At 54.0% G+C, this 21,176-nt stretch overlaps 1 protein-coding gene across 2 annotated transcripts in view; it reads right to left on the reverse strand.

Moving 5' to 3' along the window:
- LOC100087403 (sodium channel protein type 5 subunit alpha-like) overlaps window positions 1-15,134 on the reverse strand; it is a 64,096-nt gene extending 48,962 nt beyond the window's left edge. The window contains exons 1-4 of one of the 2 annotated variants that reach the window (XM_029077768.1): window positions 14,949-15,134; window positions 6,590-6,671; window positions 5,360-5,658; window positions 4,517-4,635 (exon numbers count right to left, since the gene is read on the reverse strand). In XM_029077768.1, the coding sequence (XP_028933601.1) occupies window positions 4,517-4,635; window positions 5,360-5,626 (386 nt within the window). In that variant the 5' untranslated portion in view covers window positions 5,627-5,658; window positions 6,590-6,671; window positions 14,949-15,134. Of the gene's footprint in view, window positions 1-4,516; window positions 4,636-5,359; window positions 5,659-6,589; window positions 6,675-14,948 lie in introns of both variants that reach the window. The other variant, XM_029077767.1, reaches the window with a different exon arrangement.
- Between the last annotated feature and the right edge of the window lie 6,042 nt (window positions 15,135-21,176).

Genomic DNA, 21,176 nt, shown 5'->3' on the forward strand with positions numbered 1-21,176 from the left:
GGGGATTAAGCGTGGTTCAGTGGAAAGAGCCCGGGCTTGGGAGTCAGAGGTCATGGGTTCGAATTCCAGCTCTGCCACTTGGCAGCTGTGTGACTATGGGCAAGTCACTTCACTTCTCTGTTCCTCAGTTACCTCATCTGTAAAATGGGGATGAAGACTGTGAGCCTCACGTGGGACAACCTGATGACCCTGTGTCTACCCCAGCGCTTAGAACAGTGCTCTGCACATAGTAAGCGCTTAACAAATACCAACATTATTATTAAGACTGTGAGCCCCACGTGGGACAACCTGATTACCTTGTATCCAACCTGGAGCTCAGAACAGTGCTTGGTATAGAGTAAGCACTTAACCAATATCATAGTTATTATTATTCCCAAATTTCTGGCCCCACGTTCCTCAGTGTCCGCAGACAGGTGCGGGGCCGGGCAGGGACAGCTGTGTGGGAGGAGTCCTGCCCGCCTAGGTGAGCCCCGCCCCCATCCCGCGGGTTTCTTGGGTAGCGAGAACCCACATTCCCCTTGCTCCCACCCAGCCCTAATTGGGCTCCAGGGGCCTCCTCGCGAGGGGCGGAATCCAGCTTGTTTTCCATCCCGAGCCCCTGTCTCCAGCCCTTGGGCCCCGCAGGGGAAGACTGAGCGGCCCAGCCTGCAGAAGCACGGCCAAGGCGGCGGGGGCCTAAAGCACCCCACCCAGAACCGCTTGCCGCCTCCCTCCTCCCGCTTCCCGGCCGCATCTGCGGCTCTGGCGGCAGCTCTCTAACACGTCCCCGACCCAGAATGGGAAATCGGATCCCAGTTAACGCCTCTAATCCTCCCCAAGGCCCAAGCAGTCCAAAAAGACACCCCGACACCAATCCCATCGCCGCCCCCCTCCGGGCGCCACCCCAGCCCACCCTCCAACTCCAGCCCCCGGGGGTGGTCACTTCTAATTTCGCGCCGCAGTAAACCCTCTAGGTCTTAACCAGATAACAATGATGGTATTTGTTAAGCGCTTTACTATGTGCCAAGCATCACCTCCACCTCCATCATCCCTTGCCGCCCCCAACCGCTCCTCCTCCAGGGGGGCATGGCCGCAGAAGCTCCTCTGACACCTCCAACCACCCCCTTTCGCCCCCCATCTCCTTCTGTGTTGAGCCGAAACGCTGGACCATTGGACCATTGACTTCGAAGATCCGAACCAGCTCTCTCCAGCTATCTACTGGCTTTCTTCATTCACTCCTCCTAAGCCAACTTCTTCCTGTGCCTCGCTCAGGCCTCGCCCTGTTCGGGTCCCTCGCTCACTCTGGTTCCTGTCCTGGAACACCCTTCCCACCTGAATCCGTGGGACCACAACCTTGTCCACATCTGAGGCCTCCTGAGGGCCCACCAGAGGTCATGGGTCCAAATCCCTGCTCTGCCACTTCTCAGCTGTGTGACTGTGGGCAAGTCACTTAACTTCTCTGTGCCTCAGTTACCTCATCTGTAAAATGGGGATGAAGACTGTGAACCCTACGTGGGACAACTTGATTACCCTGTATCTACCCCAGCGCTTACAAGAGTGCTCTGCACATAGTAAGCGCTTAACAAATACCAAATACCTCCTTTGAGCACTATTTCCAACACCCTAAATTAGGTCAGCCTCCTTGAAAAAAAAATAACAAGAGTAATTATCATTATTATTGTATTAAGTACTTACTATGTGCCAAGCACTGCACTAAACACTGGGGTAGATAAAAGATTACCAGGTTTGTTCCACATTAGGCTCACAGTCTAATAGGAGGGAGCAGGATTTAATCCCCATTTCACAGACAAGGCAACTGAGACTCAGGGAAGCTAAGTGACTTGATCAAGGTCACACAGCAACAAATGGTGAGACCTAGATTAGAACCCAGGTCCTTTGATTCCCAGGCTCAGGCACTTTTCACTAGAACATGCTGAAAATGTATGCTTTTTTCTAGCACTTCCATATGCATCAATTTATAGACTGGTGGTATGCATTATTCTGAGAAGCAGCGTGGCTCAGTGGAAAGAGCCCAGGCTTGCAAATCAGAGGTCATGGGTGCGAATCCCTGCTCTGCCACTTGTCAGCTGTGTGACTGTGGGCAAGTCACTTAACTTCTCTGTGCCTCAGTTACCTCATCTGTAAAATGGGGATGAAGACTGTGAGCCTCACGTGGGACAACCTGATTACCCTGTATCTACCCCAGCGCTTAGAACAGTCCTCTGCACATAGTAAGTGCTTAATAAATACCAACATTACTGTTATTATTATTAAAGCACTGTTCTAAGTGCTGGGGGGATACAAGGTGATTAGGTTGTCCCACATGGGGCTCATAGTCTTAATCCCCATTTTACAGATGAGGTAACTGAGGCACAGAGAAGTGAAGTAACTTGACCAAAGTCACACAGCTGACAAGTGGCGGAGTCAGAATTAGAACCCATGACCTCTGACTCCCAAGCCCGTGCTCTTTCCACTGAGCCATGCTGCTTCTCACGCTGCTTTGCACATAATAAGCACTTAACAAATACCATCATTATTATTATTACTTATTTCTTCACATATTCATTTGTGAGGTGCAACTTTCACACTTTTGCTACTTATGACCAGTTATATCCTTCTTCCATCTGCTCCCACTATTGGTAAGTAATCTATGTCTGTTTGTCTCCTCCAGGAGAGTGTAAACTCCTTGGGGGCAGGGCCCAAGCCTTTTTCATTGCTTGTTCTCTCCCAAGTGCAGAGTACAGTGCTCAATATACAGCCCTGAAGGATTGATTGACTGATTGAAAGCATCACCTCCTAAATAAAGTTTGTCAGGGCTTGGGGGTCAAGGGCCTAGCAATCTGTGTTGCTCTACCCAGGATCCACATGGTCATCTCTGGGCAGTGTCAGCTCTAGGCCCCCTAGCACTGAGCGCAGAGGACTCTCTCTGTTTGGTTTCCCATGGAGTTGGGTTGGCAGACCCTCTCTTAGGTCCATGTGGAAACCTTCATGATCTTAGAGCTGCAATGCCACCTTTCCTGGGTCACCACCCAGCTGTCCAGCCCAGGAATCTGTGTCCAACAGGGGCACCAAGACAATGGAAGGAACTGTGCCCTAGCTGACCTTGTGGACACTCATCCTCACATTAAGGGATGGACCACACAACACCCTTAACTGTCTCATCTTTGTCCCGATTCTGAGTCAGTGACCCAAACTGGACCATCTAACCTACACTGCTCTTCCTTCTCAATGAATCAATCAAGGCTATTTATTCTAGACCGTGAGCCCATTGTTGGGTGGGGATTGTCTCTATGTGTTGCCGAATTGTACTTTCCAAGCACTTAGTACAGTAGTCTGTGCTCAGTAAGCTCTCAATAAATACGATAAAATGAATGAATGAATGAACTGAGGAGCAGCACAGTTTTGGGGATAGAGCATGGGCCTGGGAGTCAGAGGACCTGGGTTCTAATCCCAGTTCCACCATTTTTTGCTGTGTGACCTTGGGCAAAACACTTCACTTCTCTGTGCCTCAATTACCTCATCTTTAAAATGGGAATGAAGACTGTGAGCCCCAGGCAGGACAGGGACAGACTCTGTCTGATCTGATTGGCTTCTATCTATCCTAGCGCTTAGAATGTGCTTGACAGGTACTGTTAAGCGAGTAACAAATACTTTTTTATTATTATTATTATTATGTGTTTAATATGTGCAGAGCACTGTACTAAGTGCTTTGGAAAGCACAATACAACAGAGCTGGAAGAAATATTACCTACTCATAATGACTTTACAGTCACCGTACTCTTCAGGAGGAGACAGACATGAATAGAAACAAATAATTTATAATGTAAAATTTATAAAATACAGATATGTACGTATCTTCACCCATCTATGACTTTCCCCCAGTTACCCAAGAAGGACCATCCAACACCCCTGATTCTCTTGACTCAATCAATTATATTTATTCAGCACTTAATGTGTGCAGAGGGAAGTCAAGGAAGGTCACACTCCCCCTCCAGTGACCCAACACAAACCATCCGACACTTCCAACTCTCCTCTCTCCATCCCTGTCTTTCCCAGAGATCTTGGCTTTGAGCACAGGCTTTGTTTCACTCACAAATTCCTTCCCCAGACCCATGGGTTGGAGCGGGCGGATGAGAGGTGATGCCAATGAAAACACTCCCAGGAATGGAGTCTATATGGGCAAATTGCCTGCCTGAGACCAGAGAATACCTCTGGTCTGCATCGCCTCTGTCCACTGGCCAGGATCTGGGTTGATCAAGCAAGAGAATTCATTCTCTGAGCTGTCTGGGGGATCAAGATCAAGTGCTGGGCAAGTGGGTCTAACAAGCCTCTGTTCTTCCTCACAAACTACAGTTTGGGGGAACTGACCGGCAAGACTGCCCATGCTCCAAATCCGACTCCCCCATTCCCTAATCCTACCCTCCACATCATCCCCTGCCCCCTACCCCAAGTCCCCCACACCCCTATTCCCCATCCCTGCCCCCTTCCTCAGCCCCATCCCCCATCCCCTCACGGCCCAGGAAGGGGTCCAGGGTATGAGTGTACGAGGACCTTGATGGCTGCTCTCCGGAGGGGGTGGAAGGGGCTGAGAGCGAAGAGTGCTGGGGTGGCACTGAACCGGAAGATGGTCTTGGCCCGGTTCAGCACAATGAAGGTCTGGAAAGAAGCACAGAGGGTCAGAGTGGGTGGAGCTTCTAATTCCTGCGTCTCGTGATCCCTGGGGGCAGAGGTCAGGACATCAGCTAGAATGAGAAGATCCCTCCGCTCAGAAAGACCAGGGACTAGATGGCATCCATTGCACAGCCCGGCAGGGTTCTGAAGCAAACCCAGGTACAGGGTAGTGTGGAAGCTGGGGCCTAGCCCACCCACATTGGACAGACATTCTTGGGGGCAGGGTGGTCCCCGGGGCCAGTTCCATGGGGGAAATTAGGAGAGTGGTCTCTGTCCTAGCTGTGGTGGCGATGGGGCCAGTACCTCTGGGTTCCATATGTGGGACTGATGAGGCTGGGGCCCTCAGGTTCCAGCTGTGGGGGTGATGGGGCTCAGGCCCCCAGGCTTTAGCTATTAGGGTTATGGAGCCAGTTTCCCTAACAGTAGCAGGACTCCAGCCCTAATCACCCAGGTTCTACATCCAGACCTGAGACCATACCGGTGGCCTGAAAGACCCCTATCTGGGTGTCTATGTACTGGATGGCCCCTCCCCAAGCCCTGTCCCATTCCATTAACCACAGCCTCCTCCTGACTTCACCGCAATCACCCTGAAAGGAATTTTTAAAGAATTTGATCCTTGGTGCCCGACAGACAGTGGACAAATAACTCTGCTAGCCAGGATGTTTCCCCTCCCCATGGGCCTTTCCTCTCCCAGCACTCCTCCCCTCACCTTACGGGTGCTGTAATAGGGGTCGAGGTCCTCTAGTGGCTCGCCCACCAGCTCCCGGGGCAGACGTCCGTAAAGCTCCGGCACCTTCCTGGATGCCTGCAGGTCCACCTGTGGCCGCGCCGGCTCCTCCCCTGGGTCGGGCAGTGGCTCATGGGCACCTGTTCTGGACCGTGGTGCGGCTGCACACTTCTCGATAGCTGCCAGGGACTCGGCTGTGAACCGGCGGAAGCTGTGGGTGCCACTGGGCAGCAGGACGGCAGCTGCCATTCTCTCATCCTGCTCTACCGCAGCCGCAGCAACTGGTATGGGCAAAGCACAGGGCAGGGGGAGGCCAGGGGGAAGAGGGAGAAGAGCAGGGTTGGGGGTCACTGGGATGCAGGAACATGGTAGTTAAAGGGAAGTCAGAGGTCAGCAGGAGGCCAGGGGAATGGGGCAAGCTAGTTTGGGGGCCAGCAGGGACAGAAAGGTGAGGGGCAAGGGACCATCGAGGGTGGCCGGGACCCTCTGGCCCCAAGACACAGGGAGTAACCAGCCACTGGACTGTGGAGAGGGGCTCCCAGAGAACTGAGCCCACTAAGGTGAGATGATGCCAGTTCCTGCTGGGAAAGAGAAAGTCCACCCTTCACCCCCACTTTTCAGATCAACAAATCTCCCAGCCGAGAGGCAGGGAGAGTGGTGAGCACCTAAGGTAGCCAGTGGGCAGGGACGATGGTGAGCAGGTGGAGTGGCCCTCAAGGAAAAGGAGTGGCAAGCAGCTGGGGTGGCCAGCAGGGAGAGAGGGTCGCAAGCAGCTGCAATATATGGTGGGCTGGGAGTTTGCCTGGTGAGTAGGGAGGGTGGCCGACAGGCAGGAAGGGTGGTGGACAGTTGGAGTGGACGGCAGGGAGGAGGGGTGGCAAGCAGCTGGGTGGTCAGCAGGGAGGGAGGCTGGCGAGCAGCTGGGGTAGCTGGCACTGAGAGGGCTTGTGGTGTGGAGCCTGTAAGCTCACCTTCTAGATGTAAGCTCACTGTGGGCAAGGAATTTGTCTACCAACTCTGTTGCATTGTACTCTCTCAAACACTTAATATAGTGCTCTCTACACAGTAAATGCTCAATAAATACCACTGACTGACCAGAGGGCATGGGGTCAGGGTCAGGACCTGAAAGAACCTTCACTGCTGGACCTTCATTATGTACAAAGCACTGTTTTGGATGTCTACCTTGTGGAGGCCACTGTAGTGAACACTTACCCTGTGTGGGATACCGTACTGGACAGTTGGGAACAGGCAGCAGAGTGAATTACATGATCCCTGCCCACAAGGAACTTGAAATCTACTGGAGAGACAGGAGACAGTCATAAACAAATACACAGGGGTGAAAACAGACAATCAGTGGAGACCATAGAGACAAGTCAATTGATCAGCCAGTGACAAAGATCTCTTCAGGAGTTGAGGGCCTGAAACACTGGGAACGGGTCGGGGTCAGTCTACAGCATTGACGGCCCAGGACCTGGGGGTTGAAGGCATTGAGAGGCTGGGAATGTGGGGGATCAATGGCACTGAGATGATGATCTCGCATCTACCCCAGCACTTAGAACAATGCTTAATATATACTAATAGCAACAATATGTAATAATTGTGTTATTAGGCAGGTAGGGAGGGTGGCCAGCGGGCAGGAATTGTGGTGAGCATACCAAATCTGTGGTATATGGTAAGTGTTTACAATGTGCCAAGCACTGTACTAAATGGTAAGTTAGATCCAGTATAATAACATTGGACACAGTTCCTCTTCCATACAGAGTTCACAGTCTAAGATGGAGGAGAACAGGCATTTTATCCCCATCTTACACATGAACTAACCGAGGTACAGAGGAATTAAATGATTTGCCCACACAACAGGCAAAATATATAGATAAGATTAGAACCCAGGTCTCCTGACTCTCAAGCCAGTTCCTTTCACACTGCTTCCTTGGCACCTAGCAGGATTTAACAAATACAGTAATTGTTACTATTGGTATTATTATTATTTTAATTCACTCTCCAGTTTGGACCAGGGTAAGGACAGAGGTCAGGCCACAGCAGACTGTCCAGGAAAAGTGGAATCAGCTACCCAGGCTCCCAATGGGTTTGGCCATGGATAGCACAGATGGGTTCTGTCAATCAGGGGTAATTACTGAGTGGATACTGTGTGCTAAGCATTTGGGAGAGTGCAATAGAGTAGAACTGATAGGCACGATTCCAAAATTTGAGGGGTCCAGCACTAGGTCAAGGGACTTGGCCCCCAGATCCAAGGAATGAACCACTGGGTGGGTGATGGAGCAGCTCGGTCGAGGGGTTGGATGGTATTGAGGATGGGGTTGGGCTAGGGGGGACTCGATGGTGGGATCCAGAATGTGGGATTGCAGAGATGAACCAGTTTGGCCAACCCAAGCGCTGGCTGATGGGTGTGAAATTGTGGGGTGGGAGTAGAGACCGAACACACACACAAACAGACACACACAGACACACACAGACACACACACACACGCACACACACGCACACACACACACCCCACAAGCTCATTCCTTTGCCAAAATAAATATTTGCAAGAACGATGTTTAATTAGACATGTCATAATGCACCAAGCCGACTAATTAGCTAAAAATAAAACCGGAAAGCTGTCTGGATTCCAGGCACGGGAAGGGAGGGATGAGCTGAGGTGTCAATCTGCTCTGGGTCCCCAAAACCATACACCAGTAGTTGGGCTGGGGCTGGGATGGGGCCAGGCCAGGCCTTGAGATAACAGAAAAATGTGGCAAAGTTGAAGATGAACCCTGAAAATGGAGGATGTGGCAGGTTAGAGCCCTGACTCTCCCCAGGTGTCACATCGGGGATGTGCCAAAGATGAAGAGGAAGAGTTGGGGGCAAAGAGGGGAGAGTCAGGAGTATCTGGTGGCCTGTTCTAGGTCAATGGGGGAGACCCAGGGATGAGAGGGGAGAGTCAGAGGTGTTGGGTGGCTCGTGCTGAGTCGGGGGGAGAGTCAGGGGTACTGGGTGGTTCGTGCTAGGTCACTAGGGGACAGTCAGGGGTGTTGAATGTCTATCCCAATCCATGGAGGTGGTGCCCAGGAAGTCAACCAGTCCATGTCTCCTCCAGGCTTTCCAGTGCCCATCAGAAACAGTTTCTTGGGCTGGGCAGGCTTAGGGCTGACTGGGGTATGTCACTCAGGGGATGATAATTACTTAAGCACTTACTGTGTGCAGAGCACTGTGAGAGAATACGCATGGGGCAATTAGAATGATGTAGGCAGGGAAGGTCCAGGCTGGAGCCCATGTTGTTACAGCGGCACAAGTGACAAATACCTTGTGGGACCCAGGGTGGCAGGGAGCACCTGGGCATGTCCCGTGTCTCAGGCTCTCACAGGGAAATCTAGCCTGTCAGGAACTGGGGAAACACTTGGCCTGGCTCCACCCCGACCCTGGCCTCTGTGGACGACGAGGCTATCATTTCAGGGGTGGAGGGGGTGTCACTGGAGGGACTGAGGAGGAAAGAAATGTGTACGCTCGACCCATAGCTCCGCTCTCTGCCGTGAATCTGGCCACTCTGACCCATCCCATGATCTCTACCAGCAGGGAGAGGGGCCTCTTGTTCTCCCCCCAAACCCTTCTAGCCCCTCTGGGAAAGATCCCCACAACAGCCTGGGGGTCTGGAAGGGTGTCCCTTTTGGAATTTGAGCCCTGGGACAACCAGAAGCAGTATGGTCTAGTTGATAGAGCACATGTTTGGGAGCCAAAATAATAATAATGTTGGTCAAAAGAACCTGGGTTCTAATCTCAGCTCTGCCACTTGTCTGCTGCCTTATCTTGGGCAAGTCACTTCACTTCTCTGGGCCTCAGTTACCTCATCTGTGAAATGGGGAATAAGCCTGGGAGCCCCACGTGGGATAGGGACTGCATCCAACCTGATAACCTTCTATCTAACGCTATGCTTGGAACATAGTAAACCCTTAAGAAAAACCATCATTATTATTACTATTACTATGCAAACCAGGGTCCCATTCCGAGGTCCCCATGATGATCTGGAAATGAAAAGTCACATCTCAATCAATCGATCAATCAAACATATTGAGAGCTTACTATGTGCAAGGCACTGTACTAAATGCTTGGGAGGGTACAATACACCAATATAACAGACACCTTCCCTGCCCACAACGAGTTTACAGTCTTCAGTCCCCCTCAGTTCCTCTCCCAGGTTGGCCTACCCCCTCCCCATACACTGCCCATCTCAGCTGCCAGACTCGAGCCCCAGGTGGCACCCCACCAGCCAGCGGCTGGAAGGAGGAGCCTGCTGAGGAGCCCAGAGGGGAGGGAGTGGGGGCATGGGTGAGGGGTCACATACCAGCAACTCCTTGTGGGATGGGTCAAGCTACTGATTGGACAACACAAACTGAGCCTCCAGCCCCTCGGGCAGGAAAATGCTGGGAGCCCAGAGCCTGTCCATCTCATCTGTCCTAACCCCACACTCTGGTCAGAGGCCTGGGCTTTAAGCGAGGGAGCCGTGGGGATGTGGCCCCTGGTCTGGAGGAGCTGTCAGTCTGATGGGCAGAGGATAATAATAACAATAATGGCATTTGTTAAGTGTCTACTACGTGCCAGGCACTGTACTAAATGATTGGGTTGGACACCAGCAAATCTGGTGGGACACAATCCCTGTCCCACGTGGGGCTCACAATCTCAATCCCCATTTTACAGATGAGGTAACTGAAGCACAGAGGAGTGAAGTGACTTGCCCAAGATCACACAGCAGAGAAGTGGCAGAGCTGGGATTAGACCCCATGACCTTCTGACTCCCAGGCCCGTGCTCTATCCACTAAGCAATGTTGCTTCTTTCTCACTCACACATACACACACACATACACACACACACACACATGCACACACATGCACACTTGTGCTGGGGGAGCTATAGAAGGAGGAGACACAGTCCCTGCCCTTGAAGAACTGGGTCTTGCTCTCCTCCCAGATACTGTGCTTGTGCAGAGTGGAGAAGCAGCCAGAAGGGCACAAGGAATAGGATGGGGAGGGCCCTGGCAGTGCAGAATAAGGTTCCAACACGCCCAGCCCTCCAGCAGCTGCTGGCTGATGACTTTGGCCCTGGCTAGCTGCTAGGATGGCCTCTGGATGTCAGTCCTGCCCTGGATCTGAACAACCCAGGACTCACTCTAATGTGCTGGTCACCCCCCTGGATACCCACCCTCCTGGTTAGGGCTAGACCATCCAACCCACCTGACTCTCCCCTCTCCAAAATAATAATAATAATGGTATGTGTTAAATGCTTACTATGTAACAACTACTATACTAAGCTCTGGAGTAGATACAAGATAATTAGGTCCCATACGGGGCTCAGAGTCTGAGTAGGAGAGAGAACAGATATTGAATCCCCATTTGGCAGATGAGGGAACTGAGGCATAGAAAAGCAAAATGACTTGCCCAGGGTCACAAGGCAAACAGGTGGCAGAGCCAGGATTAGAATTTAGGTACTCTGACTCCCAGGCCTCTACTCTTTCCATAGGCTATGCTGGATCTCATCCCTAACTCTCCTCCAGTGACCCCAAATGGATGATCCAGTGTTTAGTACCTGTGCCTGGCCTGTGGCCTGTGCCTGGCACATAGTAAGCACTTAACAAATACCATCGTCATCATCATGATCCCACACCCTTGACTCTGCCCCCTCTATCCCTGACTCTTCCCCAGTAACCAAGCAAGGACCATCCAACATCCCCGGCCCGCCACTGTCTCCTTGACTTTCCTCTCCTTCTTTTGTTGGGTTACACCCCTGTTCTGGATTTCCATATCAGATGGAAACTTTACATTCCCACCCTGGGGACACTCACCCACTCTCAGGATTCAAGCTACCACCTCTGCATGGATGACTCCTAAGACTCCCTCCCTAGCCTCATCCTCTCCTCTGCAGTCTTGTATTTCCTCTTGCCTACAAGACATCCCCATATGGATGTTCCTCTGGCACCTCAAACTCAATATGTTGAAAACTGAACTCATCATCTTCCCTCTCCGAGTCCTCTCCTCCGCCTATTTTTCCCATCACTGTTGACAGTATCTCCATGTTCCCTGCCTCTGAAGGCCTTGCTTGACCATCACATCATCTTTGACCCCTCCCTCTCTCACCTTTCACTTCTAATCTAGCTAAATTTGTTGATTTTTTCCTCCACAATATTTCCCGGATCCTCCCTTTCCACTCCATCCACGCTACCACCACCCTGGTCCAAGTGCTTGTCATCTCCTGCCATGACTAATAGTAATAATAATAATAATAATACTTCCTAAATGCTTACTATGTGTTAAGCACCGTTCTAAGCACTGGGGTAGATACAAGTTAATCAGGTTGTACACAGTCCCTGGCCCACAGGGTGCTCACACTCTTAATTACCACACATCAGCCTCCTCGCTGACCTCCCTGCTTCCAGTCTCTCCCCACTCCAGTACGCACTTCACTCTGCTGCCTGGATCATCTTATTAAAATATTGTTTTGCACATGGTTCCGCACTCCTCAAAAACCTCCATTGGTTGCTCACTCCTCTCTGCAACAGCAGAAACTCCTGACCCTCATCTTTAAGGCACTCAATCAGCTCTCCTCACAACCTATCCTCGCTCTTTTCTCCCTCTAGACCTCAAGTTTGGATGCTTGGCTCTTTTTTTATGGTATTTGTTAAGTGCTTACTATGTGTTAAATACTGTTGTAAGCTCTGCAAATCAATCAGGTTGGACACCGGCTCTATCCCACATGGGAATTACAGTCTAAGTGAAAGGGAGAACAGGTACTGAATCCCCATTTTACAGTTGAGGAAACTGAGGCACAGAGTAGTTAAGTAACTTTGCCCAATGTCACACAGCAGGCAAGTGGCAGAGAAAGGATTAGAACCCAGGTCCTCTGACTCCCAGGCCCAGGCTCTTTCCACTATATCACATTGCTTCCCAATGAACTTGACTTTCTCTAGCAGTTTTATTTTTAAATTGCCCTCACATTAATTAGCTCAATTTTGCCTTCACAGCAACATTGTGAGGCAGGTAGGAAAGGCAGGTATTACTATCTCCATTTTGCAGATGCAGTAACTGAGGCATAGAGAAGTGGAGTAACTTGCCCAAAATGACACAGCAGACAAGTGGGAGAGTCAGGATTTGAACCCAGATCCTCTGACTCCCAGACCTGTGCTCTTTCCACTAGGCCAGGCTGCTTCTCTTAAAATGACTTTCCAGTGGTCACATAGCAGGTGAGCAGTCCAGGTCGAACTCGAACTCGGGTCTGCCAGCGCTCTGCCATTCTGCCTTACCATTTTTCCTTGCTAGTCTTCTGGCTGGGTCTCGCTCTCACCTTTGACCCCTTCCTCACTGCCTCCCTCCTGCCTGGAACTCCCTCTCCCTTAACATATGATAGACCACTTCTCTCCCCATCTTCTAAGTCCTATTAAAATCACATTTTTCCAAAAGACGCTAGATCTTTTCCTTTCAGAATGAGTGCAACCTCAGGGGGTGACTCTTTACCCTCCCCATGCCTAGAGGCAGAGGACTATCTTCATTGGGCTCCGGGCGTCTCATCCAATTCTTGGCCCCAGGGTCAGACCTGAGGTTCCTGAATCCATGCTGGAGGCTGGAATCACTAGCTGGGGGACTGTCTGTGATGGTCAGGCCCACCCCCATGGACTCACCATGGGCGAAATTGGACACCTGAGGTTTTCTAGTATTCGGACTGCAGGGGTCCTCCGGGCAGGAAGGGATGGGACAGGAGCTGGAGCCAGCTGGGGAAGCAAGGTTAACTAGGGCCTCCAGGGAGAGGGCACGAGGGGAAGAAGCGAAAGGGAGCCGAGGGGCAGGACCAGAAAACAGATCGCCCCCAGCCCCTAGAACAAACTTTCCAGGAAACAGCCCTAGCAGGTGCACAGAAATCCTCCCTTCTGGGACAGCCACCCCGGCCTGAGACCGATACAGTGGTTTCTGGGAGAGCGAAGGCCAGGTCCCAACACCTAGACCGTGGTGGTAGTGGTGGTGGTGGTGGCGGGGCAACCCAGGGCCCGGGTTCAAACTGCAGAGATGGAACAGGCCACAGAGGACAGGGCCAGGGCCAGGGCCAGGGGGCAAGGACAGAGCAGAAACAGGGGTAGACGATGGGGGCAGGGGACAGGAAACAAGGGCTGAAAGGGCAGAGATCAGAGGGCAGGGAGAAAGAACGGGGCTACAGGGGCAGGGAGCAAGGTCTTGCGACAGGGGGCAGGTGCAGGACTAAGGGCAGGGATGGGGCTCAGGGCAAGGACCCAAAACAAGGGGCAAGGATTTTGGGCAGGGGACAAGGATTGGAGTTGGAGGCAAGGATGGGGGCAGACACAGGGAGCAGACACAGTTTGGGGGGCAGGGATGGGGGCAAGGACTGAGGAACTTGGGCAGGGAGAGGTACAGGACAGGGGTCAGGGATAGGGAGCAAGTACTGGGGAAAAGAAACAGGGATAGGGGCAAGGATTGGGAGCAGGGATGGCAAGGACTGGAGTGTAAACTCACTGTGGGCAGGAAACGTGTCTACCAACTCTGTTATACTCTACTCTCCCAAGTGCTTAGTGCAGTCCTCTGCACACAGTAAGTGTAATGGATTGACTGACAGGAGGGCAGAGGGTGAGGGACAAGGAATGAGGGGAGAAGTAGCTCCATTCTTGGCTACACAACCTTAATCACCTAGCCCCAGAGAGCCCTTCCAAGTTCCAATCAGCACGGAGGACAGGTGTGGGGGTGGGGGGAGCTGAACTCCAAAACAGACCCGCCACCCCAACCCACCTCAACTCCATGGGAGCAGAAGGAAAAAAAACTAGTGGTCTTGGTCTCTGACACTGAGGGAGAGCAGGAATATCTCATCCCTAATTTACAGATGAGGAAACTGAGGTCCAGAGAGATTATGTGACTGGCCCAAGGTCACACAGCAGGCCTGGGCAGAGCTGGGATTAGAATTCGGGTCTCCTCACTACCAGTCATGTCCTCTGTCTTCTAGGTCACACTATCTTCCATTTGTGAGAGTGCACACACGTGCGTTTCTGCATTTGTGCGCCTGTGTGTGGCTATGTTTCTTCTCTCAGTCCTCCCTCCCCTACACTCTGAACACCTCCATACCCGCTTCCCAGAAAAGGGGCGGCTGAAGTAGGGGAGGAAAAGAGAGAGGGGAGGAAGGGGGAGGGGGACGTCCTATCCGTGCGCTCTCTCCAGCCTCGTTTCTGGCCGTGATGGTGAGCGGGCAGGACTCAGTCCCCCCAAGCGGGGGTCAGTGTATTTTTTTTGGGGGGGGGGAAGGGTCCTCAGACAGATGAGAGGAGCCGAGAGACCACCCTCCCCCCAACACACACACACACACACACACGCGGCTCGGAACATCTCTCCCGGCCCGGCTCTGGCGGAGTTGGCGTGCACCACAGCACAACATCACAACAACACAGCCCTAAAATGCCACAACACAAACCACACGGGCTCAACCCTCCAACCCCCTCAACGGTACCCGGCACCACCCCAGGAACCCACAACTCCGAAACCCACAGCTTGACAACTCCACAACCGCCCAGCTCTCTCGCCATCACTCACACGCCGTCCGCGAGTCCGTGGGTCCTGCGCGGGGGTCCGAGGCTGCTGGGGCTGCGATCGTCTCTCGAGAGGGGTCGAGGTCAGGGTGAGGGTCGGGGGATGGGGTTCGGGGGAGAGGAGGGAGTGGGCTCCGAGGCCCGGCAGCGCGGCCCCTCCGGCCGGGTCTCCGCTGCGCTCTGGTCCGGGCCCGGGGCGCGGGGGGCGGGACGGGGAAGGTGGGAGGGGGGGCGGGGCTAGGCGGGGGCGGGGCGAGGCCTGCGGGGCGGAGAGGGGGCGAGAGGTCGAACCCCCCACGGGGATTGGGGCCGGGGGGCGTCCTCTGGCCCTCGGTCCGGTCCGGTCCGGTCCGGCCGGAGTCTGATTCCGCGACGGCTTGGGGGCTGAGTCCGCCCCCAGGACGCCGCTGATGGGCTCGGACACGTGGGCTCCGCCCACCCACCCACCCACACACACACACACACACACACACACAGCTCAGAAACTCAAATGCACGCAAATACCCACTCTGTTCAAAAACATAGGCACGCACACAACTCACACACACAAGCCCATAGAGAAACACACCCACAGAAGGCAGAGCCGCAAGGGGCAAACTCATGCACATGCACACGCACACATGGGGTCTCGCCCGCATCTTGCCCCCACCCTCCACCGCCAGTTCATGAAGCCTAGTAGCCCTCCGGGAAAGGGGACTAGGGCTCCCTCGGCTAGGCCAGATGGGGAGCCCCAGTGGGGTGAAGGGGCTGAAAGGGGGAGAGGACATGAGGGGTCTCGGACTTTGAGGTCAGGGAATAATCAATTAATGGTATTCATTGAGCGTTTACAGCTCTAAGCCATTAACGGAGGGGGGAGAGGGGGCGGAGAACGTCAGAGAGGAGGAGTCACACTTTCCGCAGGGAGGTAGGGGGTCAGGTTTAACTGGGAAAATGTAGATTTGGTTTATATGGCTTTGAATCTCTCCGGAGGTGGGGCGAAGAGGAGGGAAATGGACGAGGGGAGAGGTTCGGGTGGTTGTGTTGAGGTGGCGATGGAAAGCGGGGCAGAATGGAAGGTCTGTGTCCCTACTGACCCTCCACTCTCCGGAGTCAGAGCCACGGTCTGACTGCGATCCCCCCCACGAAGGACAGGGATCGTGTCTAATTCCAACCTGTGTATATTCTACCAGTGTTTAGTACAGTGCTCTGCACACAATAAGGGCTTAACCCCCTTGGGACAACCTGATCACCTTGTATCCTCCCCAGCGCTTAGAACAGTGCTTTGAACATAGTGAGCGCTTAACAAATGCCATCATCATTATTATTATTATTACTACCATTACTACTCTACAGAGTCAGCGAATTGGGACTGTGTGTCTGTCCGACTGTCAGTTTGCAAGCTCGTTGTGGGCATGGATTGTCACTTTTTATTGTTGTATTGTACTTTCCCAAGCGCTTAGTACAGTGCTGTACACACAGTAAGCGCTTAATAAATACGGTTGAATGAATGAATGAATGAACGCCTCCAAGGAATGTTCTCAGAGATTCTCCTGGTGGTTATGTTCGAAATGCTTACTATATGCTAAGCAAAGCGCTGGGTAGATGTAAATTAATCAGGTTGGACACAGTCCTTGTCCCACATGGAGCTGGCATGCGGCTACAAACTGCAGAACCAGCTATAGCGCGGCCCTGGGTCACTGGGACGCGACCCAACCTGTGAAGTTGCGAGGCCGAGCTCGTAGCGTGTTCCGTGTAGACGCGCCGCAACCAACATCGGACGAGTCAACACCTCCACCTGCTGGTCGGACGGGGTACCGCAGCCCCCGCCTCGCCCTCTGCAGGCCGCAAGGGGCGATGCAGGGAAGATGCCGAAGGCAGGCCCTGAGTTGGACCGTTTGTCCAGTTTCTGGCTTTCCTCAAGCTGCCCTCCTCCCCCCACCCCGCAAAAAAAAAGCCCTTATCTCCAGACAGGAGACCCACCACACAGATCCACCCACAGATCCACCCCCTGGCCCTTGGTCTGTTTCCCAGAACCATCCCTCGGGCCCCAGAAATGCCCGGACCTATCCCCCAAACCCAGAGCCACCTCTCCATTCCCTAGACCCCAGATTCATTCCCGAGCCTCAGACAGCCCTTTTGACCCACCCTCAAGCCCCGAAACCGACCTAGGCCCATCCCCATCTCTCTGAACCACCCGTTCTCAGCTCACCTCAGAATCTGAACCACCTCCCCACCCTCAAGCCACTCCCTCCAGGCCTCCCCATCTGGCCCAAGAGGGCTCTGCTTGGCTCTGAGTCTGAGGTCGGCAGGTTCACGGTTTGGATCAGTCCAGAAGGGGCTCAGCATCTGGGAAAGAGCTACTGGGGAGGACGACTGCCCTGCCGGGACCCGGCCCACCATTTGGACTCATGCAGATATGGGCACTACTATGTCCTGGGAGTCAGAAAGCCATGGGTTCTAATCCCACTCCAACACTAATCTGCTGTGTGGCCCTGGGCAAGTCACTTCACTTCTCTGTGCCTCAGTTACCTCATCTATAAAATGGGGATTTAGACTGTGAGCCTCACATGGGGACAGACACTGTGTCCGACTTGATTTGCTTGTATTCACCCCAATGCTTAGTACAGTGCTTGGCACATAGTAAGCACTTAATTAATACCATCATTATTATTATTACCCTTGAAAACAGCGTGGCACAGTGGAAAGAGCACGGGTTTGGGAGTCAGAGGATGAGGGTTCTAATCCCGGCCCCGCCACTTGTCTGCTGTGTGACCTAGGCCAAGCCACTTAACTTTTCTGTGCCTCAGTGACCTCATCTGTGAAATGGGGATTAAAACTGGGAGCCCCACATGGGACAACTTGATTACCCTGCATCTAACCCAGCGCTTGGCACATAGCAAGGGCTTAACAAATACAATAATAATAATCACGGAGGATGGTTAACGAGCCGGGGTCGTTAGCGCCCCCTCGAGGCGGAATAACTCAGAAAGTTGCTTGTAATAATGTTGGTATTTGTTAAGCGCTTACTATGTGCAGAGCACTGTTCTAAGCGCTGGGGTAGACGCAGGGGAATCAGGTTGTCCCACGTGGGGCTCACAGTCTTAATCCCCATTTTACAGATGAGGTAACAGGCACAGAGAAGTGAAGTGATTTGCCCACAGTCACACAGCTGACAAGTGGCAGACTCGGGATTCGAACCCATGACCTCTGACTCCAAAGCCTGTGCTCTTTCCACTGAGACACGCTGCTTCTCCAGAGCCTGTCCTCGGGACCAAGGCCCCGGCCGGAGGGGCTGGGGGAATCTGTCCGGCCGGAGGGGATGGAGGACTCTGTCCGGCAGTGGGGGGAGGGGGGGATGGAGAACCTGTCAGGACGGCGGGGGTTGAGGGACACGAGTGGCCTGAGGGGATGGGGAACCTATGGAGAAGCAGCATGGCCTAGCCGGTAAAGCATGGGCCTGGGAATCAGAAGGTGATGGGTTCTAATGCCTTTTCCGCCACTCGTCTACTGCGTGACCTTGGTCAAGTCACTTTGCTTCTCTGGGCCTCAGTACCCTCATCTGTAAAATGGGGATTGAGACTGTGAGCCTCACATGGGACAGGGACTGTGCCCAACCCGATTTGTTTGTATCTACCCCAGAGCTCAGTACAGTGCCCGCCCATAGTAAGGGCTTAACAAATGCCATCATTATTGTTGTTGTTATGCGGCTGGAGGAGATGGGGGGCCCGTCGGGCCGGGAGTGGGGGACCTCAACGGCCGGAAAGGATGGGGGAATCTGTCAGGCCAGACGGCGGGGTGGTGGTGGGGGAGGGTGGAGGACCCGTCCACAGAAGGAGATGGGGGACCTGTGCGGCCTGAGGGGATGGGGGAATCTGTCCCGCCGGAGTCCGGACTGCTTTCCGGAGAAACGGAATGGGGACCATTTGTGTTAAAGAACGTGACCGGGGCAGTAGAAGAGCGAAGGTAGTAGGGCAGGGGGTTGGGGTGGGTGGGAGGCAAGTGGAATAGCGAGGTAATGGGGCAGCGAGATAGGAGGGCTGCGGGCTAGGGGGCAGCGGCGTAGCGGGCCGCCTTGGTCGGCTGCGGAAGTGAGTCACCGGCGGCCGCGGCGGCTTTTAGAGGCACAAAAGCGTCGAGGCGCGCCAAGCTCTAATGGGGCAATTTGCTCGACACCCGCCAAGTGCAGGATTTTGAGTTTCTTTATCCTCCATGTCCGGGGGCGGGAGCTATTTATTCCCCTCGGGCGCGGAAGCGTCTACCTGTCGGAGGCGGGGGCCTTGCAAGGGAAGAGAGGCCAGGGCTTCCTCCGGGGGAGGGGGAGTGAGTTCAAGCAAATAAGTAAATCCTCCTAGCTTCCTGGAGGACCCCAGCCCCTCCCCCCACCCCCGCGACCCCCGCCAGAAAAAGAAGAGCCGCTGGGTCGGCGGAGTATCCGTCAAACTGTCCAACGCTGCCCTTCCTCCAGGGAGTCTGTCGGGACGTCTGGCCATCTGGGGGTCCGGGGAGGGGGGCGGGGGGCAGTCTCTGTCGGGTGTCTGCCTGCTTTGGGGAGTGCCCATCAGGGGTTTGATGGTCATGAAGGATGGGGGCGTCTGTCCTTTGGGTGTTTGTGGACGGCCGTCCAACCTCCAGCTCTCTGCCCGCCGGGGCCTGGGGCCCCTCTACACTGTAGGCTCGTTGTGGACAGGGAATGTATCCATTTATTGTTATACTGTACTCTCCCAAGCGTTTAGTATAGTGCTTTGCACACGGTAAGCGCTCAATAAATACCACTGAATAGATGAATGAATCTATCCATCAGGTGTCTGCCTACTGGTAGGAGGCGAGGAAAGGGGCTCTGTTCGTTGGGTGTATCCCTGCAGGGGGGCAGGGAAGAGTTCTGTCCGTCGGGTGCTCGGGTGGGAGTCCATCCGTTGGGCTGTCAATCTGCCAGGGAGGTGGTGTCCATCGCATGTCTGTGGGCGGGAGTCGGTCCATCAGGTGTCTGCCTGCTGAGGGTGGGGTGTCCGTAGGGGATCTGATGCCAGGGGAGAGGGGCCCATCCCTCTAGTATCTGTGGGCGGGGGTCCGTCCGACGGGGCCTGCCTTCAGGGAGGGAGAGGAGTGGTCCCGTCCTCCTTTGGGTCAGCATCAGTCTCCAAAACTCCAGACTTGAGACTTGTCCCAAGAAAGTCAGGGATGTGAAGGAGGGCAGTCTCTCTTTGGGGATCACAATGAGGGTTTGGGGGTTCCTGTTACTGGTCTGGGACCGCCGCCTGGCTCCCAGAGCTGCAAGCAGTCACTCCAGCTCCAGGCCACGGCCTCGAGCTCCTGGCCTGCAGATAGTCACTACACCTTTTTTCCCAGCCCCCCCGACTGACCGAACAGCAGGAGTGGAAGGGGGAGAGGAGAACACTGGGGAGAAGGAAGGGCCTCCGACAGGTTCCCTTGGGAAATGGGCAGTTTTTATCATCTCCGATCCTGGAAGTCTTTGCCTGGGAAGTATCTCTGGGCCCAGGACCCTCTTTCTGAGACCAGCCCTGTCTCTGGCCCTGGAAACCTGTCTCTGACCTGTAGGGGTCTCCTCCGATGCCGAGTGCCAATCGCAGCCCCAGCGCTGAATCTCGGAAATGGCTGGTGGTCTGTGTACCACTTTTTTGCATTGGCTGTGCCCGGCACGGCCGCAGGGAGCAAAGCTGAAACCCCCTGGGCTTGAGTTAGGAACTCCTGTATTCAGGGCCCTGCCCAGCCTCCCCGGAGAGCTCTAGTGGACGGGATTTCTGGGGACGGGAGGTCTGCGCTGTGGGGGGGGGCGCTGGCTTGGGATCGAGCTGAAAGTGGAGTCTGAACATGTGGGAGAGGGGCTGGGGCCACTGGAAGGGAGGGGTCCTGGAGGGTAAGCTGGGAAAGTGCCTGGCAGGTGTGGACAAGGGTGGGGGAATCATGGGTGTAGAGGGTGAGAGGGTGGCTTTCCCCAGTCCATCACCCCATCCCACCCCCTGGCCTATAGCTCTCAGTGTGCTCTTTCTAGGCCTAGCAAGAGGTCAGTGGGGTCTGGGGAGACCCTGGGCATGGAGCCCAGTCCTTGAGGTCCTGGCCAAGTCACATTCAGTCAGATCCCTCATGCTGAGAAACAGCGTGGCTCAGTGGAAAGAGCCCGGGCTTGGGAGTCGGAGGGTAGGGGTTCGAATCCCGACTCTGCCCCTTGTCAGCTGTGTGACTATGGGCAAGTCACTTAACTTCTCTGGGCCTCAGTTACCCCATCTGTAAAATG

Source organism: Ornithorhynchus anatinus, chromosome 13, assembly GCF_004115215.2.
Source record: "Ornithorhynchus anatinus isolate Pmale09 chromosome 13, mOrnAna1.pri.v4, whole genome shotgun sequence".
In the NCBI taxonomy this organism is placed as follows: Eukaryota; Metazoa; Chordata; class Mammalia; order Monotremata; family Ornithorhynchidae; genus Ornithorhynchus; species Ornithorhynchus anatinus.